The following is a 27,130-nucleotide window of genomic DNA, read 5'->3' as shown; positions in this document are numbered from 1 at the left end:
AGAAAACTTTGTAAAACACTTAGCATTGTATCATTTACGGTGTTTATTAAGCACCTATACTCTGTGTTAGACCCTGGAGACAGTAGTCTATCAAAAGAGACAACATCTCTGCTCTCAACAGAGCTTACAATCTCAGGAGGGAAAGACAGTGAAGAGGCCAGTAAATAACGGAAAGGGGTGGTTTCAGGCAGTGATGATCTGCCGTGAAGAGGTAAAACGGGGACCAGGAGAGAGAGGATGGGTACTTTAATCGTCTCTCTGACATTTGAGCTTCAGTTGGAGGGAAGACGAGAGTCCAGCTGTGTCCGTATGTGGAGGATGAGTGTTTCTGATAGCGAGCGAACAGCAAAAGAAATGGGAATCAGCGTGGCAAGTTTGAAGAATAGAAAGGACACTATGGTTGCAGTATGTTAAGTGGCTGGAGATGAGGTCAGAGGTAGGCAGGGGCCAGACTAATGTAGGACCTTGAAGACCCGGACCGAGAGCTTGGATTTGTATTTTAAGTGAGGTGGGAAACCTTTGGAGAGTCTAACAGGGAGGGTAGGATAGCATGATGCAATTTTGGGGAAGATCGTTAGGTCATTGAACGAAGAACGTTGGAGGTTAGAGTGGAAGCAAGGAAGCCAGTTAGGAGGCTTTAGTGATAGTCCCACTGAATGATGTTGGCTCAGTAAACGTTGGCTCTTCTGATTTTTTCTTATTCTCTGCCCTGCGCGTAATAGTATGATTATCTTGGTTCTATAGACTTTCAGATATGCTCACGTTAGAGAATGATTTCTTCAATTCTCCTCCAAGAAAAACCGTTCGGTTTGGTGGGACTGTGACAGAAGTCTTGTTGAAGTACAAAAAGGTAAGAGGAGATAACATGAGGTTTGGTGGCTTTTTGCCCCCTGCTTTAATTGAGATATAATTGACACAGGGAGGTTTGGTTTTGGTGGGTCAGGATACAGTTGTAGCCATTATACAACAGCCACGTAGACATAATAAAATGAATTTAGATAATCGGTTTGAAGTCAGTTCTTTAATAACAGCATGATGTTGTCAGCTCAGATAACCTCTTTGCTGAGGTTTCATATCTTCAAATGTTCCATTTATGTAGCATCTTTAAAAAACTCTAGCAAGTGCTGGAATAAAAATCCTTAGGTCAGAGTGTTTTATTTCTGAAAGAATTACCTAAGCATTGCTTTGGGACAGTAAACCAGCTCTCCAAGAGGGGTTTGGTTTTTTGTTTGTTTTTGGTTTGGTTTTGTGATAGTTTAGAAGTGATTCTGTTAAATCGCAGCGATGGAGGGAAAATATAAATATTTGTTTTCATATATATAAGCATTTAAGTGCGAATATGCAAATGGATGGTATCTTGTATCGAATGTGATCGTCACATGTCAGGACGCAAGTAGATCTGAATGTGAACAGCTTTTTAGTAGTCATTTTCTTTTTTTCCAAGCTGTCCAGCTCTACTAACATGAGTTTTTAAATGTTTGTAGTTACAATTTTATAATCCACAATTGATGTGTGAGTGTTACGCTGCTCCTTTTGTAAGAATTAAAAGTCCTGCTCTTGATTTTTAATAGCAAACTGAAGCAAGCAAAACTACTTTTTTTTTTTTTTTTTTTGGTCCTTGTTTAGGGTGAAACAAATGACTTTGAGTTGTTGAAGAACCAGCTGTCAGATCCAGACATAAAGGTAATTAATTTATGTTTGATCATTAGCAAAGTTCTTGCCATTTTGCATGGATTTAATTTGCGCGTTTGGTCCTATCCCATCCTCTAGAACTGGCTCTCTGTGTGATCCTCACTTTAATGCAGTGGTTCTCAACCAAGAGCACTTTTGCTCTTGGCACTTTTGGTGATGAACTGGAGACATTTTTGGTTGTCACATCTGGGGGGAGGGAGTGGGTACAACTGGCATCTAGGGAGTGGGTGACAGGGATGCCACTGAAACATCCAGCACTGAATGCACAGAGCAGCCCTCCACAACAAGGAATTATCAAGTCCTAAATGTTGGTAGTCCTCAGGTTGAGAATCCCTGCTTTATCTTTCCTTTCTTATTTTTTTTAATGTTTATTTTTGAGGTAGAGGGAGAGACAGAGTGCGAGTGAGGAGCAGAGAGGGAGGGAGACACAGAATCCGAAGCAGGCTCCAGGCTCTGTGCTGAGCCGTCAGCACAGAGCCTGATGTGGGGCTCGAACTCCTGAACCGTGAGATCATGACCCGAGCTGAAGTCGGAGCTCAACCGGCTGAGCCCCCGGGGCCCGTCTTTCCTAGAGCCTCTTCCCTCTGTGCCGCATGCAGCTCTCACATCTCTCCGCTGCTACAACAAGAAGAAAAGATGACTTACCTTTCAAGCAACTGCTCTTTTTAGCGTCTTTGCAGATGGTGCAAGAAGTTCAAGAGGTGCCCCTTTCTAAATACATACCTGTCATCTTGTCACAACTCAGGAAATTTCATTTCCCTTTTCTTCCCTTCTTGCCCAGTTTTGGGAAGAATGGCCATGGTAGTCAGATTGCCTGGGATAAAATCCTTCCTCTGTGGTCGCCCAGTGTGTGATCTTGGGCAGCTTGTTTAACTCACTGCCTGTGTTTCTCATCTTTATAAAGTCAGGAAAACAATAGAGGTATTTTAAGTGCCGACGTTTTAGAGGATCCAGTGAGTTAATACACGAGAATCCTTGGAACAGCCCCTGACACAAAGGGCTTTGTGGTTGTTAACTGTTCCTGGTGACAGCTCAGACTTTCTCACTGCTCATGCGTGTTTTAATCCCCCGTGAGATCCGCTGCGGTGATTACTGTGACCTATTACTAGTGGTTTCTTCCCTGCTCATTTCAGTGGACTTTTTTTCAAGCCTCATACTAATTCCTTGTAGCAGTTGACACTGTTGGCTGTCCACTTTGTTGTTGTTAGGTTTTATTTGTTTATATTGAAAGAGAGAGAAAGAGGGAAGGGTGGGACGGGGGCGGGGAGAGAATCCCAAGCGGGCCGACCGAACTGTCAGCTTGGAGGCCAGCGTGGGGCGCGAACTCACGAACCGCATGTTCATGCTCTAAGCTGAAATCAAGAGTTGGATGTCTAACCGACTGAGCCACCCAGGCCCCTTCGGCTGCCCACTTCTTAAATTTCCTTTGGTTTCTAGGATCTTGCGGTCTTCTTATCACTTCTGTCCAATCATTCTTGTGATGGGTTCTTAAATTTGGTGTTGATTAGGTTTCCAAACTTGACCCTTTCCTCATTCTAAAGATTCTTCCTGTGTGATCTCCTTAGGCCCTTTAGGCTTTGGAATTTACCTTTGTCCTCATAACTTCCAAATTTGTATCCAGAGCTCAGATGGCTCTTGTGGGCCCTAGACTGGTTTTTTAACTGCTAGCCCATAAGTAACACTGATGCCCCAAACTTAGCATTTTCTCTCTCCCAAACCCATTCCTCTGCAACCTTCTTTATGTGCTTAATCGATTTACTGCTTACCTAATTCTTGAGCGAGGAACCTTGGGGGCTTTCTCACCCCTTGTATCCATTGATTTACCAGGGCCTTCGGGAAAAAAAAAAATATCCTTAAAGGCTTCTTGCATTGTTGGTGCTTTTTTGTCTGGATTCTTCCCTTAATTCCTTTAGCTTACCTAGGTTCCACTTCTCCTCTGTGTCACATTACCCCTCACCCCCACCTCCACCCCCCACCAATTTTACCCTCCACAGTGCAGCCTAAGGCATCTCTAAAATAGGGCACCATCCTGCCAGAAAACTTCATGCCTTTTTCACACAGAACCAGCTTCTTAGCATGGTCTGTGACATTGTTTCTGTGTTCAGTCCTCACTAGATACTTTATTCCATGAATTTGCCTCTTTTCAGCTTTTTAAAATTTAATTAAATTAATTAATTTAGGTAATCTCTACAACTCACGTGGAGCATTACTTCTTTTCATCTTTATCTCTTTGCACGTGCCTTTTCTTCGTGGCTGGGAGAGGTCCTCTGTATCTGCTTTATTTGCTATCTATTTGAGCATGGGCTCTGGCTACATGGCCTCCCCTCCCATGCTGGCTTTGTGGCTGAGGGCAGATTTACTGCACTTCCGTGCCTCAGTGCCCCCATCTGTAAGATGGGAACCAGTGGTGTCACGTACTCGGGGAATGGTTGTAAGGATTAAATGAGTTAGTATGTGTTAAAATCTTAGAATAGTACCTGGCATGGTGATTACTATATTAGTGTTCACTGTTGTTATTGCTTTACCTACTAAACTCCTACTCTTTAAGATCCAGCTGAAGTGTCCTCTTTACTGGAATTTTCCTTGGTTCTCTCTAAGCACATAGGTGTTGGTTCGCTCCATTTCCCACCCTTCTAATAGATCTTTCTAGTTACAAATCTGACTTACAAGGACTTCCGTCATTTATCTGGCCCCTCCTCGATTCCCAGATTTATCTGTTGGCTTGCTTACCATAGCTATACTATTGGTTTTCTGAATACGTGCTTGTCCCTCTGTGAGGATGTAGCTACCAGAGACCGACAGCAGAAGTGGCGCTGTCTCAAGCTTTCCCTTATCCTTGTGTTCTTCTGTAGGTTCCAGGGGCCATTTTCTTTGTGTCCCGCTGTAATTTTTTTTACCAGCACTTCTTGGTGTCTTGGCATACTAAGAAATGCATCAGTTGTGTCTATGTTAGTTCAGAGAGTGTTGGAAGCAATTTGCTTCTAATAATGGTTCAGTACTAAAGCACCAAGGACTGTGATTAGGTTACTTAAGAAAATGGAGCTTTTTAAATGTTATCTTTATAATTTTTTTGCACTTTGTGTGTGTGTGTGTGTGTGTGTGGAACAGGGATAGGATAGAGTTCATGTATTTTTATTTGCACCTAACTTAGTTTGTCTTCACTGCCTCAGACCTTGGTGAGCCACCATTAACTTATCCTTAATGGTGGTGGACATATGAAATTACCATAGTGCAAGCGAGTTGTGATTTATGTTATTTTACTGCCAGCTTACTTGGGGTTTTATCAGGAAATAGTCTCAATGAAGTTCGTCACAAATAGCACGTGGAAAGCAGTCAATGGTGGGATGAAGGTGGGGAAGAGGTGGTGAGCTCCTGAATGGAGCAAGGGATTGTGGGACAGGGGATGGAGCATAGGCTGTGACCCAGACAGATAGGTTTGAACCTGGTTCTTTATTAGCTTCTTTTTAAAAAATTTTTTAACATTTATTTATTATTATTGAGAGACAGAGATAACACAAGAGCGTGAGCGGGGGGGGGGGGCGGGGGGACAGAATCTGAAGCAGGCTCCAGGCTCTGAGCTGCCTGCACAGAACCAGACGCGGGGCTTGAACTAACAAGCTTCAAGATCATGACCTGAGCCGAAGTCAGTCGCCTAACAAACTGAGGCACCCAGGCGCCCCTCTTTATTAGCTTCTTGAATGGGCAGGTTGCTTATTCATTTCTCTTAGTCTCGGCTTCCTCAACTATAAAATGGGGATACCAGGAGTCCCATTTTCAGCATTGTTAGGATTAGTAAAAGATGCAGACGCATGGTATTGAGCACCGTGCCTGGTGCCTGGCATCTTCCTGCTGAACGATACTCCCTGTCAATATCAGTCTGTAACAGCAGGTACAGCCCTGTCTGTTGATGGTTTATCACTGTAGGTACAATATTGTCTGTAAAAATCTATCACTAGAAGTGGGGCACTTGGGTGGCTCAGTCGGTTGGGTGTTTGACTTCAGCTCAGGTCATGATCTTGTGGTCTGTAGGTTCGAGCCCCCTTTGGGTTCTGTGCCGACAGCTCAGAGCCTGGAGCCTGCCTCGGATTCTGTGTCTCCCTCTCTCTGCCCCTCCCTCGCTTGCTCATAATTACTGTAAGTACAGTACTGTCTATTAACAGTCTACTGTTACGGTTATAACGTATTGCTTTTGTGTATTTGTATGTCCGTTTCTCGGGTGGAGTCTTTATTTTTTTTTTAACTTTTAGTATTTATTTTTGAGTGAGAGCACGTGAACAGGGGAGGGACAGAGAGATAGGGAGACACAGAATCCGAAGCAGGCTTCAGGCTCCAGGCTTAGAGCTATCAGCACAGAGCCCATTGCAGGGCTTGCTCCCATGAACTTTGAGATCATGACCTGAGCCAAAGTCAGATGCTTAACTGACAGCCACCTAGGTGCCCCTTTTGTGTTGAGTCTTAATCAGCATTAACCATTTCTTTCAAAATTGGAGGGTCTTAGTTTTTTATGTATGTTGTGTGTATGTGTTAATACAAACAATATATTTATATATATATATTTAATTTATTATTTTTATTATGTTTTTAGAGAGTGGGGGCAGGGTGCAAGTGAGCAAGGGGCAGAGAGAGAGAGAGAGAGAGAGAGAGAAAGGGAATCCTATGAGGTGCAAAGTGGGAGAGAGAGAAGCGGGGCTTACCCAAAGTAGGGCTCGAGTTCACCAGAAGTGGGGCTTGAGCTCACCTGATGCAGGGCTCAAACTCACAAACCATGAGATCATGACCTGAGCTAAAGTCCGATGCTTAACCCAGTGAACCATTCATGTGCCCTAAAGCTTTTTATTTTTATTTTTATTTTTATTTATTATTTTAAGTAGGCTTTATGCCCAACATGGGGCTTGAACTCACAACGTTGAGATCAAGAGTTGCATGTTCTACCAACTGAGCCGGCCAGGTGTCCTTATAGTTGATATTTTATATTTATCTGATAGCATATTTTAGACATGGCTTGTTTTCTTTTTATTTAGAAATTTTTCCCATGTCACTAAAAGTTACTATGAACAGGAATTTTATTGCCTGAAAAATATTTTATGACGTACTGGAGCCATCATTTTTATAAAGCACATCTTTTTTTTAAGTTTATTACTTATTTTGGGAGAGAGCGTGTGCGCAGGTAGTGGAGGGGTAGAGAGAGAGGGAGAGAGAGAATCTCAAGCAGGCTCCATGCTGTCAGCACAGAGTCAACAGGGGGGCTCGATCCCATAAACCGTGAGATCATGACCTGAGCCGAAATCAAGAGCCAGACACTTATCTGACTGAGCCACGAATGCATCCCTGCGTTACTTTTTAAAATCAGAAAATGTAATGTTCTTTTGTTTTGATACAAATTAAGACATTTTCATTCCAGTTTTGGCTTTAGTGCAAGTTTGTGACTTTTTTCTCCTAATTTAAATACTATTGGTAGATGTCTAGTGCAAGGTAGGTATTACCTCCAGTTATTTTAGATTTGTGATTTTGAAAACGCTTTTCTTTGTTTGCCTTAAGGATGACCAAATCATTAACTGGCTGTTAGAATTCCGTTCTTCCATCATGTACTTGACTAAAGACTTTGAGCAGCTTATCAATATTTTATTGGTAAGTTTACCATTTATTTTACTGACTAGTATGTGATTTCAATACTCTGGAAACAGAATATGTTGTATCAGTAACATGTTTCTTTTATCTTTCTCTTCCTCCCACCTGTAGAGATTGCAGTGGTTAAACAGAAGTCAGACGGTGGTGGAGGAGTATTTGGCTTTTCTTGGTAATCTTGTATCAGCACAGACTGTCTTCCTTAGACCGTGTCTCAGCATGATTGTTTCTCATTTTGTACCTCGTAAGTGGTTCTTTGCTTTCTTTGATTTTTCATTTTTTAAGTACCCTATTACTAAAATACTTCTTGGAACACTGTGGGGATTGTGCCAACATGGAAAATTCTGAGCTGCATGTTAGTAGTTTTGGTGCATGTCTGTTCTCTATAATGATGTCTGTAGAAGCATCTGGATTTGTTGCTGTGTTTTTGTTTGTTTGTTTGTTTTATGGGTTGGAATTTACCTTAATGAGATTCTAATGGAGTCTTAGAACTCAGAAATTTTAGCTTTAACTGTATTGACTTTTTTTTTTTGGCTGTAAATTTAATTACTGTACTAAGTTTGCACAGTGGAAAAAATCACTTTCTTGTGTAGCTGTTGATTGTTTAGGTCAGTGACAAAAAGAATAACGTATTTTGTTTTTCCCTCACAAAGCACGAGTGGTCATTAAAGAAGGTGACGTAGATGTTTCGGATTCCGATGACGAAGATGATAGTAAGTATCGAGAAGATTAAAGCAAGGGACCTGCCTGTGTCTTAGAGAATGTGTGCTCAATGTTAAAACACTGGGTGAGGCCAGGAGCTGTTCTAATGGGTAGGCAGCAGCAGATGGCAACCTCCGATGGAATTTTTTTGTGACCTTCAGCGAGAACGTCTGATCAGCTGCCCTCAGTGCATTACTTATTTAATCCACTTAGTCTGCAGTGATAGTTGGTGTTAGAGAAAAACCTTCCAAGTTAACATTTGGCTGGTAAATGATTCGGTTTTGGTTAGCGGGTGTTTTTAGCTTAAAATACGTAACTTTTGGGGACGCCTGGGTGGCTCAGTCGTTTGGGCATCCGACTCTTGGGTTTCGGCTCAGGTCATGATCTCACGGTTCATGAGTTTGAGCCCCACATCGGGCTCCACGCTGACAGTGCGGAGCCTGCTTGGGATTCTGTCTCTCCCTCTCCCTCTGCCCGTCCCCTCCCCCCCCCCCAAAGTAAATACATAAACTTAAAAAAAATTTTGTAACTTCTCAGGTTTCAGTTTTATTGTTATGCTCATACTCTTACTTTTCTACTTGTAGATCTTCCTGCCACTTTTGACACCTGTCACAGAGCCTTGCAAATAATAGCAAGATATGTCCCATCGTGAGTATCCTGTTAATTTTTTTTTGAATCAGGGTCTTGAAGTCTCAAGAAAATGATAACCAGTTAGTAGAAAATTACTACGTTCATAGCATCACAGCTCAGGTTGTATGCTACATGTTTCTGTAGGCTTTGTCAACATCACATTCTACAAAAAAATGGCATTATAGTTCTCTTCGTTGTCTTTAGTTTAAATTATTTAAGAATTAGTAACTTAATTAGTATTATTTAAATTATTTAAAACTTGTACGCAGACTCTCTTCCAAAGTTTGTATAGTGGTGGTTGAAATTCTGCTTTTATCTTCAACAGATACTATGTCCAAAAATTTTCAGTGAGCAATCCCCGTGTCATGCCATATAAATAAAAATTGCAATTCCAGTATGGTTCATTACATATTAATTTTTTAAAAATTACAGTTTTAAGAGAAGCTTAGGTTTCTTTTGGGGGGAGTGGACTTCAAGTTCCCTTTGTAAGTTTATTATTTACTAACTTAAAAATTACCTAAGTTGATAATTTTTTCTTGTTTTTAAAGTAATACATGGGCACGCAGTGGGAAACGTTTTAAGTTTTAAACTGAAACTCTATTGCTTTTGTAGAACTAAGAATCCCCCTTTAACTTGCTGTTGATACCAAAGTTGATGGAAGGTTATATTCCCCTAAGTTATCATAGGTTTTCTCTGAAGCTATGCATTTAGTTTCCATTTACTTGAGATAGTTGATTACCATTTACCTTTTGCCTTCATATTTGCTCTTAGAATGGAAATGTTACCTTCCAAGAAAGTCCAGTCAACATGGATTGGTTGATTTCCTTTTGTTTTTTTAGGACACCGTGGTTTCTTATGCCAATATTGGTGGAAAAATTTCCATTTGTTCGAAAATCCGAGAGAACCTTGGTAAGAAATCTTTTCATGGGAGAAATAACGGAAAAGTTGTAAGTTACTTTTAGGTGATGTTATGTGTTTTTCTTACCAGTTGTCTTATACATTAAACGCAAGACTAAGAACCTGACTCAAATTCCTTTCTTAGCAACTGACTGTGGATCCCCAATGCCTTTTTCCCTGACGCAAGTCAAGGGCAGAGTCTGTTTCAGAAATATCTGGATAGGCTTAATGATTATACAGATAATAATTACTAGAAGGTAATAGTTTATGTATTACCAGTTATAAACATGCCTTATTTGAACATAAAGGCAGAAGTTTCTATGGATGAATTTTTAAGTTTTTGTGTAATATTTAGATGATCTGTGGTTTTCAGTAATGAATAGTGGTTTCCTTCTAAGCATAGCTTATTGTTTTCTAAATAAGGTATTATAAGGTATGCTTGGGTGGCTCAGTTGGTTAAATGTCTGACTTTTGATTTGTGGCTCAGGTCATGATCTTGTGGTCATGAGATTGAGCCCTGAGTGGGGCTCCACGCTAAGCATGGAGCCTGCTTGAGATTTTCTTTCTCCCTCCCCTGCTCACATATGCACGTGCACACATGCTCTGTCTGTCAAAAATAGTATTCTAAGTATTAAATAAGGAGTTAATAAATTTTGCTAATGCTTGTGATAGTCACTTTCAAGTGGAATATTATAAACCTTGCATCTCTTACTAATATAGATAAATTCTCAACACAGTAGAAAACTGTGTTTAGCAGCATAAAAGGAGTATGCATTATGCCCACGTGAAATTTATCCTAGGGATTCATGGTTTATGTAATATTTGTTAAGATCAGTTAATATAATGACCATGTCAATAGAACAGATGATAGCGACCACATGATCATCTCACCTGATGCAGAAAGGCATTTGACAGACACTAAAACCTTTTCATGACAAAAACAGAAGGGGACTGTTTCAGCCTGAGAAAAGGCACCTATGAAAACTCATAATATCCCACTCAATGGTGAACAATTGTAAGCTTTTCCTTATGATGAGGAACAAAACAAGGATGTCTGCTTTTGCCCCCTTTTAAAAAATTTTTGCTTATGTATTTATTTACTTTTATTTTTGAGAGAGAGAGAGAGAGAGAGAGAGAGACAGTGTGAGGGTGGGGGGAGGGGCAGAAAGAGAGAGGGAGAGAGAGAATCCTAAGCAGTCTCTGTGCTGGCAGCACAGAGCCCCATGTGGGGCTCAAGCTCATGAAATCGTAAGATCATGACCTGAGCCAAAACCAAGAGTTGGACATTTGACTGACTGAGCCACCCAGGTGCCTCAAAGTTTAATTTTGAGAGAGAGTGAGAGCATGAGAGGGGGAGGGACAGAGAGGTAGGGGGGTGGGGTGGAGAGAGAGATAATATCCCAAGCATGCTCCACACCAGAGCCCAACTCGGGGCTTGAACCCATGAACTGTGATATCATGACCTGAGCTGAAATCAAGAATCACATGCTCAACCGACAGAGCCACCCAGGAGCCCCTGTTTTTGCCATTTTTGTTCAGTGTGGACTGGAGGTTCTTCTAGCAAGGGAAGCTAGGCAAGAAAGGGAAAAGGCATCCAGATTGGAAAGAAGTAAAACTGTCTTTATTTGTGATGACATGATCTTAACATTTAGAAAAATCCTAAAGATTCCTCATGAGCACTATTAGAACTAAAGTGAGTTCAGCCTAGTTATAAAATGTAAGATCAATGCACACAAGCCATTTGTCCAAAGCAGTTTAATGGGGAAAAGAATGATCTCTTCCACAAATGGTTGTGGGACAAGTGGAAATCTACATGCAAAGAATGGGGTAGAGCAGAGCCCCCTGCTCTCCCATAAACAGAACGAATGAAAGACCTAAATGTAAGCTAAAAACAGCTCTCAGAAGAACACCTAGGTGAACATTTTTGTGACTTGAAATCAGGCAACAGTTTCTAGATAGGATGCCTGAAGCACAAGCAGCCACAGAAAACCAGACAAGTTGGATTTGATTAAAATTAAACATTTGTGTTTCTTTCATTGGACACCTTCAAGCAAGTGAAAATCAAACAGCGGGCTTGCAAATCACGAATTGTATCAAGGAGTATATCGAGAATATACGACGAACTGTTGGGGTGCCTGAGTGGCTCAGTCGGTTAAGTGTCTGGTTCTTGGTTCTGGCTCAGGTCATGATTTATTGAATTGTGAGTTTGAGCCCAGAGTGGGGTTCTGCACTGACTGTAGAGTCTGCTTGGGATTCTCTCTTTCCATCTCTCTCTGCCCCTCCCTTACTGGTGTTTGCTCTTTCTCTGAAAATAAATAAACTTAAAATAGAATATATAAAGAATTCTTAGTATTTCAATAATGAAAAGGCAGATAACCCAATTTAAAAATGGGCAAAAGATCTGAATGGATATTTCTCCAGAATCCATGTACAAATGGTCAGTGAACATGTGAATCACTGGCTGTCAGGAAAACACAAGTCAAAACCTTTAGTAAAGAGATCTCATTTCATACCCGCTAGGATGGCAATACTCAGTGACAAGTCGTGGGGACGGGGAGAAGTCAGAACCTTCACCACATTGCTGGTGCGGGTGTAGACAGTAGGTGGTAGAACTGCTTTGGAAAACCATCTTGGCAGTTGCTTAGAAAGGTTAAACATTGCCACATGACCCATCATTTCCGCTGAGAAGTGTCTGTCCGAGAGGAAAGAGACCATGTGTCTACACAGAGCTTTACGTGAATATTCAAAAGCAGCATTGTTCATCACAGCCAAAATACAGAAATAAGCAAATGTTTATGGGCTGATGAATAAACAAGTGTTGTATTATGTCCATACAGTGGAATATTACTTGGCACTAAAACGGAGTGGTTTACTTGCTACAAAATAAGTGAACCTTGAAGGCATGCTAAAACACCACATAGTATAAGATTCTACTGATGTGAAATATCTAGAATATAGGCAAATCCATAGAAAGTAGACTAGTGGTTACTTAGGGCTGGGGGGAGGTACATGACTAAAAGATACAGTGTTGGGGTGCCTGGGTGGCTCAGTCATTTAAGCAGCTGACCTTTGCTCAGGTCATGATCTCATGGCTCATAAGTTCAAGCCCCTGTCTACTGTCAGCACAGAATGCTCTTCAGATCCTCTGTCCCCCTCCCTCTCTGCCCTTCCCCCTGCACGTGTGCTTGCTCACTTTTTCCCTCTCACAAATAAATACACGTTAGACAAAAGGTACAGTGTTCCTTTTTAGGGTGATGAGAATGTTCTAAAATTGATTATGGGGACAGTTACACAAGTGAATATGCTAAAAAGTGTTGAATTGTACATTTTAAATGGATGATTTGTGTATGAATTTTATCTCAAACTTTTCTAAAGAAAACACTTGTAGAAGTGTACAGATCACAAATTTAGTTCACTGGGGGGTGATTAGATGAATTATACTGAACATTGTATAGATAAACAGCATAGTTTCTGTGTTGCTGGATAGTCTATTTTTTTTCTGTTTAATTGAAACTGAAGGTTGTGGGGTAGCTGGGTAGCTCAGTTAGTAAAATGCCCGGCTCTTGGTTTTGGCTCAGGTCATGATCTCGTGGTTTGTGGGGTCGAACCCATGTCGGTCTGTGCTGATTTCATGGAGCCTGCTTGGGATTCTCTCTCTTTCTCCCTCTCTCTCCCCCCACCCAGCTCCTCCCCTGCTTACGCTCCCTCTCTCTTTCTCTTAAAAAGAAACTAAAGATCGTGTAATTGAGGTTTTGCTTACCTAATTACGAAACATTTATTCTCTGTTGAAATGTTTTGTTTTTTTATGTTTTAGGAATGTTATGTTCATAACTTGCTAAGGATTAGTGTATATTTTCCAACCTTGAGGCATGAAATTCTGGAGCTTGTGATTGAAAAGTTACTCAAGTTGGATGTAAGTATCTGGTAATCTGTTTTTCTCCTTGATTTGCATTTGTTAAATATATATAGTAGTACGTGAAGCAGTAGTAGCAGCAGTGGGGAAGAATCCACATTTCCACCTTTGATTCATTTCTTTGAATGTTTCTTAAACTTGATGGATGTGCTGGTGGTTGCAGACAGTTGCATCTCGTGGTTGGGGAATGAGGCATTAATTAGATGGTCATGCACACGTGAAAGTACAGTCGTGGGGCACCCGGGTGGCTCAGTCGGTTAAGCATCCAACTTCGGCTCAGGTCATGATCTCAAGGTTTGTGAGTTTGAGCCCCACGTCGGGTTCCGTGCTGACAACTCAGAGCCTGGAGCCTGCTTCGGATTCTGTGTCTCCCTCTGTCTCTGCCCCTCCTCTGCTTGTGCTCTGTCTCTCTCTCATAAATAAACGTTAAAAAAAAAAAAAGTGTACTTGCGGCAAATGCTATAAATGGAATACATGCATCGTTATGTGCTGGAGAACCTGATGTAAGTGAGGGGATCAGGAAGGCATTCCTAACGAAGTAATGTTGAATTCTTTACACGCTTTTTTAAAAAGGCCTGCAGTGGAGTGCAGAGGGAATAAGTGACAGTGGTGGGTTCTAGTGGCATCGGGGAGGAAAGGTGAGAACTGGTCCTGGAGACTGGACCGGAAGTCGAGGGTAAGAGAAAGGTAGCTCTCTGTGGAATAGAGTGTGGCGTGGCCGTTAGTGGTAAGGAGGATGGTCAGGAGGAGGTCGGAAGAGGAAGGAGTTCCATATTTGGGTGGATCGGGGTGCGGCTGCGGAGCCAGGGGGAGAATACTCAGCAAGCAGTGGTGGCTGCAGGTAGGGGACTGAGAGCAAACCTGTGCGGTGATGCTGTTTAGGACAGGAGAGAGGGAGTGTGATCGGAAGTGGGCGGGAAACCGGGTACGGATACCCAGGGAGGATCTGGAAGCAGGCAGGGTTCACTCAGTAGGGTGAGCTGTGGTTGATATTTTTAAGTAAGGAGGATGAGCAAAACAAAAGTCCTTGGATTTGGTGATGAGGAGGTAGTCTGCTGCCGTGTCGCCGGAGGGGGCAGCTGCGTTTCAGGGGAAAGTGTGGATGGTTGGCAAGTGGGGCTGTCGGAGGCCTCGGTTGAGGGTGTGAGGAAGGGATGAGCGGGGCCCGGGGGAGACTTTAGGGTTCGGGAGACTGGAGGTTTGTGGCTGAGGAGCCGTGAGTGATGGAGGAGAGAGAGGTACTGTGGGGAGAACGAGGCCGCAACGGGGCAGGTCTGGGAGGGGCCGGAGGGTGGGCGGGCCGGTGCACTGCTTCCCGGGAGGTCCGCCTGTCTGGCCAACCGCATATGTAATCTGTAAAGTCTTCCTCTCGTACGTACTAACGGAACATTTTAGAGTACATTTAGAAACGGGGTCCTGTATGATAGTAAAAAAGGCAGGACTTGAATGGTGTGTTAAACTAGGTCTCTGAAGGGGCATATACCAAGATGAATATTCAGTCATTCAAATTTAACTCGCGTTTTTTATTTTCCTGCTCAGTTGATTGATGAGATGCTTTTATGTACGACACGTACGTAAATTGTGCGTAGTAAGAGTCGGAGTGAATGTTGAATTTGTTGAAGTTGATTTAGACCGCACAACAGTTCCTAATAATTTTGTAGAATTATGTAGTGAAGGGGGTTTGATTTGTAGTCTTGGAAATTACTTCGGGGCCCTGGCCAGTGCATGGGTTTGCACCATACTTGTATATTGAGTCACAGTGCTGGGAAGGGTGCTCAGGTGGACCCTTGAAAGTGTGTAAATCAGGTGGGTTTCCACTTCCCAGGTACTTTCAATGATTTTATTCTTTTCCACCCCTTTGCTTTAACGTAGGTGAACGCATCCCGGCAAGATATTGAGGATGCTGAAGAAGTAGCCGCTCAGACTGGCGGTGGGACAGATGCCCCGGAAGGACTCTTCAGCATGGTCAGTGCTTCCTAACGAAAGCACATGTGTGCAGGTCTTAATTCCACGGGCGGGAGACGACGGCTAATGGCTCCTCTTCTTCAAGGCTTTAGGTTAAAACAGTAGTTCACAGTTCAGCAAACTTGAAAAATGATTCTTTATTATTTTTTTTTGCGGGAGAGAGAGTGCAAGTTGGGCAGGGGCAGAGAGGGAGAAAGAGAATCCAAAGCAGGCTCCACGCTCAGTGCAGAGCCTGACATGGGGGCTCTGTCTCTCGAAGTGTGAGATAATGGCCTGAGCCGAGATTAAGAGTTGGACGCTTAACCGACGGAGCCACACAGGCGTCCCAACAGTGATTCTTGAATGAGTAGCTGTTACCATGTTGCGTACTGTCCAGGAGAGTTCGTTTCTTTCCATGGCTGTGAATTTGGGTGTGGTGAAGTATATTTCATTTTTATTCTTAACTTTGGTTCTTTCTGCTTTTTTTTTGTTTTTGCAAAGCACGTGTGTTTTCGAGGGAGTGGTAAATAGAAAAGTCCCAGTGTGATGTCTTTATTTTGTAAGTCTGTGCCTTAATGCAGTGCCTCTCTGCCTGGGGCAGGGTTCACCGGAGGAGAGCCTGAGCAGGGGTGGGGGGGGGTGGGACGGTGGAATTTAGGGACAAAGGGCAGGAGAAGGGACTACAAGGGAGAGTTCCAGCTATAGCATGATGACCCCAGGTCCTGGCAGCTCTGGAGCGGGAGTGGCGCCATAGACTTGATTCCAGCTTGAAAGCAGGGAGATGGCCTCCTGTGACCTGTTGTCATCTGGTCATTCTGGACAGGGAGGGCAGGAGGGAGTGCGAGGGTGGTCCTCTGGAGAGGCTGTTGGCCACCAGTGCTCACAGCAGCTGGGGCAGGGGTGCCCTGTTCTGGGAGAGGAGCCCTGGGCACCAGCAGTGCCCAGCACAGTGCGTTCCAGGTGCTCGGGGAAAGCTGCAGTGTTGGCACGGCCTTGGTTTGGGTGGGTGTTCGAGATGCGAGTCAGGCGGGGCTCTGAATCTGCTTCTAGTTTGAGCTCCTTGCTTGAGTGGTTCTGAGTTGTACTTCTGGTGGGGAGCTCTTGCCGAGAGGGGACCTATGTCTTTGCTTTACCTTTTTGGGGCTCTTGGCTGGTGTGTGACTCTTGATTTGGGGGTCGTGAGTTCGAGCCCCATGTTTAATGTAGAGATTACTTAAATAAATACAACTTAAAAAAGGGAAATGATCGTCTCTGAGAACTGTTTTTATTACAGTTTCTAATGTCAGTTTTTCCTTCGTCTTCAAAGGATGAGGATGAAGACCCTGGCGGTGAAACAAAGGCTGACGCACAAAGGCCCGATCGTATGGTGCATCCTGTAGCCGAGCGCCTGGACATCCTGCTCTCTTTGCTTCTGTCCTACATTAAGGACGTCTGCCATGTAGACGGTAACGACCTGCAGTAGTCATAGCAGTTCCTATGGAACCTGGCAGCGATAGACATCCTGGAAAAACTAGTGTTTTGAGGAGGACAAAAAGAGGGTTTAGAGAGATTAAGTTACCTGCCAGTGTGACATAGCCTGAAAGTGGTGGGACTGGATTCAGGCTCGGCTGTGTTTCTCCTCGAAGCCGCCTGATCCTTTCAGTGACTGTCGCAGTCCAGGGTTAAAGTATGGAGTCTGCTCAGTGTTGGGTGGAGATCGGATCACACTCAAGCGGTTGAAGACACCTAAGGGCGTAGTCCATGTTGGCGCATGGTGCTTAGTGTCACGCGTTAGTTTGGAGACCTTGTGCCGTGTTGGGCCACACACGTGTCGGTGCTGTAGTGAACCAGTTGGTGCGCTTCTTGCTCTTCTGGAACTTTTCGTTTAGAGGCTTTGCCATCAAAACAGGATTCTTCCATCCAAGTGAAGATTCAAGAATGATTCCCAGAACGAATCTGAGTGGACTGTGTTATTTCTTTAATCTTTTGTTGTAAAGGTAATGCAGTTGAGAGAAAATTTGGAAAGGATTAAAGGAAAGGATTTAAAAAGGCAATTTAGTTTTATTTTTTTTAAGTTTTTATTTTTAAAGTTTATTTTGAGAGACCGAGACTGTGCACACACGAGTCGGGGACGGGCAGAGAGGGAAAGAGAGAATCCCGAGCAGCCTCCGTGCTGTCAGCGTGGAGTGAGATGTGGGGCTCGAACCCACGAACTGTGACATCATGACCTGAGTTGAAATCCAGAGTCAGATGCCCACCTAGATGCCCCCAAAAAGAAAACTTAAATGTTTGCATTTGTACTATTCAGAGAACCATTATTAACATGGTTTGTTTGTTTTTTTCTGTTAGCTTGTGTATATTTAGCAGTGTGTTTTTCAGTGGATTTGGGGGTTATGCTATATGCATTGTTTCATAATCTGCCCTTTTCACCTGTTGTGCGTTGTCTGAGGCCATTCACTGTTCTTCTAGGTTGCTGTTGATTGTATGGATTTAACTGGTATCATTCCACGCCCCCCCAACCCCCCTTTGCCATTATAAATGTGTAATGAACATTCTTGTATATATGTGTCCCGTTACCTGTTGGGTAAGTTCCTAGCAGAATTAGGGGATCAAAGGGCTCCTGTCACATAAATAGTAAAATTGCCTTTTAGAAGGGCTTCATATTAGGGCGCCTGCATGGTTCAGTCAGTCTGACTCTTGGTTTTGGCTCAGGTCTTGGTCTCACAGTTCATAAGTTCGAGTCCCGCATTGGGCTCTGTGCTGACGGTACGGAACCTGCTTGGGATCCTCTTTCCTCCCCTTTCTGTCCCCTGCCCCCGCTTGCACATGCTCTCTTTCTCTCTCAAAATACGTAAATAGAACATTTAAAAAAAGGGGGCCTTCATATTTAGGGCATCACAGTAGCGTGTGAGATGAGGTTCTGCTTCATTGTCACTGCTGGATTATTACAGTTAAAAGGAAAATCTGTGCAAAATAAAAATGGCATTTTGTTATAATCATAGCTTAATGGGTGACGTTCCTTAATGGTGTTTTATTTTTAAAAATTTTGGGAAATGAAAGTGGTAGCTTAAAAAAAGTGTGAAGCTGAAATGGCAAATTTTCTCTCCAGGTAAGGTAGATAACAACAAAACGAAGGATTTATATCGAGATCTGATAACCATCTTTGACAAACTCCTGTTGCCCACTCACGCCTCCTGCCATGTACAGTTTTTCATGTTTTACCTCTGCAGCTTTAAATTGGTGAGTACTGGGGCACCATTAGCTTAGCTTAGTTTATTCTTGCCCATGATTTCCCCTTAAAAACTGGGGTGGAGGGGTAGGGAGGAGAGACACGAAGTATTTCTTTTCCTTGAGCTCACTTTACCATTGCCCTTCGTAAACTAGCTTGTTCTTTTTTAACATGTGGAAAGAGCCGGAAAGGACAGAGGGCATTGCTGGCTGCTGCCAGCCAGCACCAGCCGGCTCAGCTCTGCCAAGTGCTCTGAAAGGGCCATTCTGCATTTGCTCCACTAGGCGGTGTCCTTGCCCTTAATTGGAGCCTCTGCTATTAAAATCCTCTGGGATATTTAACTGTTGTGTTTTCTCAGTTGATCCTAACTAGCCCCAAACAGCTTCTAAACCCAGAATTTTAAATCTTCAGGCTTTGGCTTTTTGTTTTGGAAAAAAATGAAAATACAGAAGATTCTTTCCTTACAATTCTTTTGTAGCTTCCTAGAACAATCAGGAGAGTACTGGGCATGGGTAAGAAGGTTAAATTCACTTTGCCCCAAAGTATGTGTTAATAACTTTTGAAAAGAGCTATTTGGGGGGTGTCTGGGTGGCTCAGTCAGTTTAACGTCTGACCTTTGATTTTGGCTCAGGCCATGATCTCATGGCTCATGAGTCCGAGCCCCAAGTCGGGCTCTGTGCCGTCAGGGTGGAGCTTCGGATTCTCTCTGTCTGCCTCACCCCCGCGCATGTGTGCGCACTCGCGCGCGCGCGCTCTCTCTCTCTCTCTCTCTCCCTCCCTCCCTCTCCCTCCCTCCCTCTCCCCCTCTAAATAAATAAATAAGTAAATATTTAAAAATAGAAAAGAGCTATTTGGGAGAAGTTGGTGATTGTGTCCTTTGTTAAAAAGAAGCTTAATTATGGGGCGCCTGGGTGGCTCAGTCGGTTAAGTGTCCGACTTCAGCTCAGGTCACGATCTCGCGGTCCGTGAGTTCGAGCCCCGCGTCGGGCTCTGGGCTGATGGCTGAGAGCCTGGAGCCTGCTTCCGGTTCTGTGTCTCCCTCTCTCTCTGCCCCTCCCCCGTTCATGCTCTGTCTCTCTCTGTCTCAAAAATAAATAAACGTTAAAAAAAAAATTAAAAAAAAAAAAAGCTTAATTAGTCTTTTTTCTGTGATTAGCATAATCAGTCAAACACTGAACTTTGATCTGTGTTTCTGTTTCTGCTAAGATCATTATGTTCAGTCAGAGACTGGGAGAATACTTTACACTCTGGAATGTACTGCCACACGGCTCCCACATGAGTGGGGGTTATTGCTGGTTTCTGTTTCTGGCTAACCATCCGAGTCACTTGTGGAGCTTTTAGAACAGGTGGACTCCAGAGCCCTGTCTCTGAAACTGTGAAGTGTGGAGAGTTGAGTTTGATGTTCAGCACCTTTTGGATCTTGGTTAATGCTGGGGAACATTGTTTTTAATAGTATTATCTCCAAGTATTGTACAAATATGAATGATGATAACTGTATATATTACTTAACTAGCAGTGTGAGATACTAGCACTTTCTTCTACTGGTGAGTTAAAAAATCTTAGGATTCCAATAGCCAGAATTCCTTAAACATTAAAAAAGTTTAGAGCAATACCTTCTATTTTTATAGGGATTTGCAGAAGCATTTTTGGAGCATCTCTGGAAAAAATTGCAGGATCCAAATAATCCTGCCATCATCAGGCAAGCTGCTGGAAATTATATTGGAAGCTTTTTGGCAAGAGCTAAATTTATTCCTCTTATGTAAGTAACCTAATTTTCAAGTGTTTTTTCATGCCATGCTTTAAAAAGATTATAACATTGTCTTAAATCAGAGAAACCCCTGCCTCATGTTTTTTTTTTTTTCTTGTCTGACTTTCAAGTGAGAAAATCTGTTCACACTATGCAAGATGTTTACATTTCCAAAAGGCAATTTCAGAATAAAATGTCTCCTTTAGATACAAAACCTCATATGGAAAGCTTTTGTCATTTGTTTTGCGTGGTTACACTTGAACACGAAGATCCATCTGTCTTCATGAATATTGTACAGTGTTGTATACTGTTTTAATTCTTTTTATAGGTTTGTCATTTTTCATTTGCATTCTGAATCAATTGTATCTGTTAAAGCTGAAGAAAAAAGTCTTTTAAAGGTAATAGAAATATCTATTTAGGAGGCCAGCTCTAGGCCTGCTTCTTCCAGTGATCCATGAAGATGTCTTTGGGCGAGGATGCTATTAAAAAAACACATCTCCCAAAACTAAAAGCCATCTGTCCCTCTGTCCTAAATTGTAGGCCATAGAACTTTATCAGAACCTTGTAAGGAGAACCCTGTAGGGAATGGTGGAGTCAGCCAGACCATCTTTCCCTTGTAAGACGTTGGTAAACGTGGCTTATTCCTCGGCCATATTGTCCTGAGAGGGCAGGTGGCTGTCAGAGAAGTCCTTCGGAGTTGACGGGGAGAAATGGTTGTCCATCCCTTGGGACCTCAGGCATCCTTAGGGGCCTGCCTCTCATTCCCCGAAGGTCCGTGCACTCTGCCTTGTAATTGAAAAGCTGCCTTCCTGCTCGCCCGTCCTTTTCCTTCCCCTCTGTGCCCCTGGGGAACAGATCAAGAGGCCTATAGATCGACTTCTCTTAGTTTGTGGTGAGAGCCAGTTGTGTGCTGTTTTGTAAGTCACTCGTGTGTTTTTATGTCACTCTTGTGTTTTTATGAAACAAGTGAAGTTGACTCGAATTTTTCTTTTCTCTAGTACTGTAAAATCATGCCTAGATCTTTTGGTTAACTGGCTGCACATGTACCTTAATAACCAGGATTCGGGAACAAAGGCCTTTTGTGACGTTGCTCTCCATGGACCGTTTTATTCAGCCTGCCAAGCTGTGTTCTACACTTTTGTTTTTAGACACAAGCAGCTTTTAAGTGGAAACCTCAAAGAAGGTCAGTGACGTGGGATTGATGGATGTGAACTGGCTTTTCCTTGACTGCTAGTCGCCCTTTAGGATGGAGGGTTTGATGAAAACAGTGGAGTCAGAATGCACTCAGACTTGTACCCATAATTTCAAGCAGCCCTTAGGGGCTCCTAAAGCCCTTTAAGCGCCCTCCTTAACAGTGGATGGGTTTGCGCGTGCACCCGTGTTTTTAGAGTGATTGTGACCCGCCAAGGGGCTCTTCTTCAGAGGTGATGCCTGGAGCAGCGCCTCCTGCCTGTCACTTTGATTGGCAGCGAAGGGCGGGTGTCCCGGGGGACCTAGGCACACACAGGATATTGTTTGGCAGGGTTAGAAGTGAAAACCAGATGAGTAGGAATCTGAAGCTTGTGGTCGTAACGGTTATGCTGCTTTATCTAAGGACTTCAGCCTTAATCTTCCAGGTTTCACTCTTGCTAATTTCTCAGAGTTATGCAGAGTTTAAATCTGCCAGATGAAGCTTGTATATTAGGTTAGTGTAACAAGAACAACGCCAGTGAAGTGAGTTTAAATGTGTTTGTTTATTTGCGTGAAAAATTCAAATGGATGAATAGGCCGTTTTCTCTAAACCAGATTTTCTCAATCTCTGACATTTGGGGCTGGATAACCCTTTGCTGTAGGGGCTACGTCCTTTGCACTGTAGGAAGCTTAGCATCCCCTCCTTGCTCTGTTGTGACAGCTAAAACCCTCCAGAACCTGCCACGTGTCCTCTTGGGGGCATAGCTGCTTTGATTGAGAACCACAGCTCTAAACTGACATTTGTGTGTGTTGCATTGTATGGGTTTACTCATATCCTGTCACTTTTGAAAAGATGTGGGGGTTAAAATTAGTTGTATAAACCAGGAGTAGGATAAGGGTTTTAAGTATTGTCTTTTTTTTTTTTTTTATGTACAAATAAATGGTAAGAGTCTTGGTAAAGAGGATGTGTTTCTTGTAAGCCGTGACATTATCCCATTTTTAGTCATTTTTATCAAAATACACATCACAGATGGGGAGAGCCTGACTGGCTCAGCTGGAGGAACATGCAACTCTTGATCTCAGGGTCGTGAATTTGAGTCCTGTGCTGGGTGTAGATGTCATTTAAATAAAGAAACCTTAAAAACAAACCGTCCAAGAATCTCCTAAAAATATATACTTAAGTACAAGTGGGTTTGCTTGCCTTTTGAAATCAGTATGGTGTCTTTCTCTTACTGACATAGGAGAGAATTAATAGTTCCTAGTTCCCAGAGGGCGGTATCTCATTCTTACTCTACCTCCCTGGCTTCCTTGTAAAAAACCCAGCGCAGCACCTGAAGTACGAGCAGCTGTCCCCCCTTGGGTGGGATGCTCCACTGCACTGATGCTTTCAGCCGCGCGGGTCCTGCTGTCCGTTGGCTGTTGTCACACCAGCGTGTGTGTCTGTCTGGGGATGGCAGGAAGGAGGAGTTTCAGGTGGTTCGGTCCTGAACCTCTCAGGACGGAGCCTCCTTTTGTTACCTCCAGTTTGTAGCAATTTCATGATTAACTGAAATCAGATCACGAGTATTTTTTTCTCTGTAAACTCAACGTGTGCTGAGCTTATACGTATCTGAGTCCCAAATTGTCATGTAAGTTAATAGCTCACTAGGGATGTATGATTACCTCCTGGGTTTTTGAAAGAATACCCTGTTTTCTTTAGAAGAGGTGACCTAGTCCTAAGCAAGCGTGGTGACCTTCTCTTAGGCTCTTTGTTGTATGACCATATGGACCTGTATTTAAAGCATTTCTGCAAGTAGCTCTGTGAAAAATTTTTTTAAATTTTTTTTTAATGTTTATTTATTTTTGAGAGAGCAAGACAGAGCACGAGTGGGGAAGGGACAGAGAGAGAGAAGGAGGCACAGAATCTGAAACAGCTCTGCTGAGCTGTCAGCAGAGAGCCCGATGCGAGGCTTGAACTCGGAAACGGCGAGATCATGACCTGAGCTGAAGTCGGTCGCTTAACCGACTGAGCCACCCAGATGCCCCTCGTGAGAAGTTTTTTTAAAGTGTGAAATAATCTGTGCTGCTTAAAGATACTTGGACTGTTATGTTTGTACTTTTTAAAAATGTTTTGTTTTTTAATCAAAGGTTTGACATACCTTCAGAGTCTAAATTTTGAACGTATAGTGATGAGTCAGCTAAATCCCCTGAAGATTTGTCTGCCTTCGGTAGTTAACTTTTTTGCTGCAATCACAAGGTAAGTTATTAATACTTTATTGGTGGGAATTATTTAAAAACAACTTTATATTAATACTTTAAAGTTCCATTAAGTTTCTGTGAAATTATTCAGTCAAATTAATGACCATCAAACACGTAAAAGCCAGTAATACAGTACTTACAGGGGCCGCTGCAGTTAGGATTTTGTTCTTACTTTGGTGGTAATGGAAATTGCTCCTGCTTTTGTTCAAAGACCGTAACTCAGCAGAAGCCTCGGCACTTTGAAACGAGTGAGGCAGCCAGTAAGCCGAGAGTTACAGACCAAAGATGTTTATTAGAGTAATGACAATAGACTGGACGCGAGAGGGATGTGCCACAGTAGGAGACGGGCTGGTGCAGGACTGTTCTGTCGGGCCTGGGGCTCCGGCTCGCGCACGCTCGGAAGCCCTTCACGTGGAGCTCGCTGCGTCCTCACAGTCCCGGGACTGACGTGGTAAGGCCCCGTTTAAGAACAGGGAGGTGGAGGCCCGGAGAGCGGGAATGACCCGTGAGACACAGTGGCTAGACTGTGTCAGAGCCAGCATTCGAGTGCGGGCAGCCTGGCCCTCCCCGAGTTAGTCTGCTTGGCGTGCACAGTGAGTTGGCGACGGGATACTCAGGGTGGGGTCATAGCTTAAAATCTTCAACGCGCAAGAGTCTGTTCTATTAGACAAAGATTCCATCCCTTGTTCCCCTTTAGACCGCTTGCTGCTCTTACTCGGTAACCTTAATTTTCATTTGCTGGCCATCAAGTTCAAGGTACCGTGTCTCTCCTGAGATCTCAGAAATGGTAACAGAATCAAGGAAAGGAATAAACAACAAGCAAGAGCATTCGGCAGGTGAAGGGTCTCAGCACACTGCAGGAAGATGGGAAGCAGCAGACTTGAGTGAAGCGGGGCAGGTGGCCGAGAACATTCCTGGGCTGGGACTAGAGGGCTTGGGTTGGCAAGTGGATTGTCCAGCAGGCTGTCGGCGTGGGGTGGGGCGGCAGGCTTGCTCGGGGTGAGACGTGAGGTCGAGAGCTAAGAGCAAGAGGTGGAATTCTTGTGTCGTTCTGTGCCCGCTGCTTTCGCTTAGTGGTTTTGGGATACACATCGACCCGTACAACCGCGTTTGGATTTTAATTGCTGTGTAATGTTCCATTAATTTTTTTTTAGTTGATCCTTTGTTGGGGTTTAAGTTGTTAGTTTTTTCAGAATTGGGAACAGCAGCTTAGGGGCGACGTTATAGGTAAACCAGTACAGTTCTCGTGGCTTCAGTAGCCAGGTCTCTCCCTCAGCAGCCGCTATCCTGTCCGTAAATCCTGAGCCCCTTTATTCTCTTACAAACGACAAAAAGAGACCACTTCTGTAATTTTGCAGACTCTAAGAGTCCCACCGCGAACACATTCATGTTTAGTGAGTCACGCCTATTAATAATCTCAGCCCGCTCTATTGTTCTCAAGGTGATAGCCACACTTTTCTTTCTCCTTATTATTAACAAGCTTGTAAACAGTAGACCCGGAAAGCTGTACCGTAAAAGCATTGCTTTCTGTTTTGTGTTGTCTTTTCTTGCACTTAATACGTTTGACAGTATCCGCGTGGTTAGAACAGGTGTCGCACACAACAGGCACGTCCGTGCAGTCATTCCACCATCCACCGTGTTAACGCCGCCCGTCCGTGTTTTGGTTTTGTGGTTCTGCAGTAAATACCAGCTGGTCTTCTGCTACACGATCATTGAGAGGAACAATCGCCAGATGCTCCCAGTTATTAGAAGTACAGCCGGAGGGGACTCCGTGCGAACCTGCACGAACCCACTGGACACCTTCTTCCCCTTCGATCCTTGTGTGCTTAAGAGGTGGGTGCTCTTAGTCCCCCTGTCGGTGGTGAATTTACGTGTGGTGTCTATTGGCTTTTCCCACGAGTGGGGTTTCCTGGTCATCGAGTGGCCATTCGTGTCTGTGTATCGGCAACTCACGGTCTCCAGGCACGTGTTTCACGGACCCCGAGTAGGGAATACCCGTTAGACGCTGCGGCCTGCTCTGAGCACACTGGGCGGGGCCGATCTTTAGCTCAGGAAGAACCCTGGATTGACACCAAAGGTCTTGTGATTTATTTTTTGTTTTTCTTTAAACCTGTTGGTTTAAACATCAAAGGGGATGGGGATAGAAGAGCCTGGATGGGGAGGATGCTGCCCTTTCGTGGTTCATAATGTTCTGCCTAGCGACTCGTTCTTTCCTCTGGAGACCACATTCCACGCTTTTGGAAAGGTCATCGACAGCCATGTAATTTATCTGGATGGGTAATTCAGACAACCCACCAAGCCAGTCTTAATTTGCACTTGTATAAGGAAGGAGGACTTTCGCTTACGGTACAGTTTCTAACTAGCAACACGATTCGGGGTCATCTGGTCCCTCAAGTCTTGGTTGACTGAAAACCAGGTGGGTCTTTTTTCCCAGACTAATTTTTAGTAGATTTACTGTAGGGATATACAAAAAATGAAGTTTCAGAGGAATATAACTTTGTTTTCATTTGGACATATTCTAACTCATTGTCAGGCTTTGCACAGTTGAGGAATAATTTCACTTGACGATAAAAAGATGAGACAGTAGTTTAATACTCCATCTGAGTGGGGGAAGTCTTACCAAGAAGGAGCCACATCATTTACAGTACTGACATGCAGGATTTTGACACAGCGATTATTTGAGCCACAGTTTTTATTTGGGTAGTGGATCCTGTGAGAGAAGGGCTCTAGACATGTCTGACTGTCGCAGTAGCATTGAACTTGATTTTGAGATGTGATCTCTGTCGACAGGTCGAAGAAATTCATTGATCCTATTTATCAGATCTGGGAAAACATGAGTGCAGAGGAGCTTCAAGAGTTTACGAAACCTGTCAGAAAGGTACGCTTGTGACTTGGCACCCCGGCTGGGAGTGTCCTTGGTGGTCACGGATGACAGTCACGTAGTAATTAGCAGTGTCACACTTAAAGACTGCATTTTGTTCCTTTTGCTTTTACAAAATTCCAAGCTCACGGTATGTTCTTATGAAAAGGGTTTTTGTTTTTTTGGTGAATTGCTTAAACTAGATACTTTGCAGGGTACCTGGGTGGCTCAGCCAATTAAGTGTCCAGCTTTTGTTTGTTTGTTTGTTTGTTTATTTGTTTTGAGAGAAAGACAGGGCACACACAAGTGGGGAAGAGGCACAGAGAGAGGAGAGAGAGAATCCCAAGCAGGTTCCACGCTGTCAGCAGAGCCTGACACGGGGCTCGAGCTCACAAACTGTGAGATCGTGACCTGAGCCGAAGCCAAGAATCTGACGCCTAACCAACAGAGAGTCATCAGGTGCCCCAAGCGTCTGACTTCTTGAATTTGGCTCCGGTCATGATC

The 27,130-nt window shown here is 43.6% G+C and overlaps 1 protein-coding gene across 2 annotated transcripts in view; it reads left to right on the top strand.

Annotated features, from left to right (window-relative positions):
* The window catches only part of RRN3 (RNA polymerase I transcription factor RRN3), a 30,773-nt gene that overhangs the window by 685 nt on the left and 2,958 nt on the right, over positions 1-27,130 (top strand). For both annotated transcript variants that reach the window (XM_078440259.2, XM_060648577.2), the window contains exons 2-17: positions 745-850; positions 1,627-1,683; positions 7,231-7,320; positions 7,432-7,561; positions 7,971-8,030; positions 8,604-8,667; positions 9,489-9,558; positions 13,361-13,459; positions 15,332-15,424; positions 16,710-16,848; positions 18,492-18,622; positions 20,240-20,370; positions 21,357-21,541; positions 23,656-23,764; positions 25,447-25,599; positions 26,557-26,644. In XM_078440259.2, the coding sequence (XP_078296385.1) occupies positions 745-850; positions 1,627-1,683; positions 7,231-7,320; positions 7,432-7,561; positions 7,971-8,030; positions 8,604-8,667; positions 9,489-9,558; positions 13,361-13,459; positions 15,332-15,424; positions 16,710-16,848; positions 18,492-18,622; positions 20,240-20,370; positions 21,357-21,541; positions 23,656-23,764; positions 25,447-25,599; positions 26,557-26,644 (1,705 nt within the window). The remainder of the gene's footprint in view (positions 1-744; positions 851-1,626; positions 1,684-7,230; positions 7,321-7,431; positions 7,562-7,970; positions 8,031-8,603; positions 8,668-9,488; positions 9,559-13,360; positions 13,460-15,331; positions 15,425-16,709; positions 16,849-18,491; positions 18,623-20,239; positions 20,371-21,356; positions 21,542-23,655; positions 23,765-25,446; positions 25,600-26,556; positions 26,645-27,130) is intronic.

Source organism: Panthera onca, chromosome E3 (assembly GCF_046562875.1).
Source record: "Panthera onca isolate mPanOnc1 chromosome E3, mPanOnc1 haplotype 2, whole genome shotgun sequence".
NCBI classification, from domain to species: domain Eukaryota; kingdom Metazoa; phylum Chordata; class Mammalia; order Carnivora; family Felidae; genus Panthera; species Panthera onca.
Note: the sequence above shows the minus strand (reverse complement) of the source record. Positions and strands in the feature narration are given on the sequence as shown.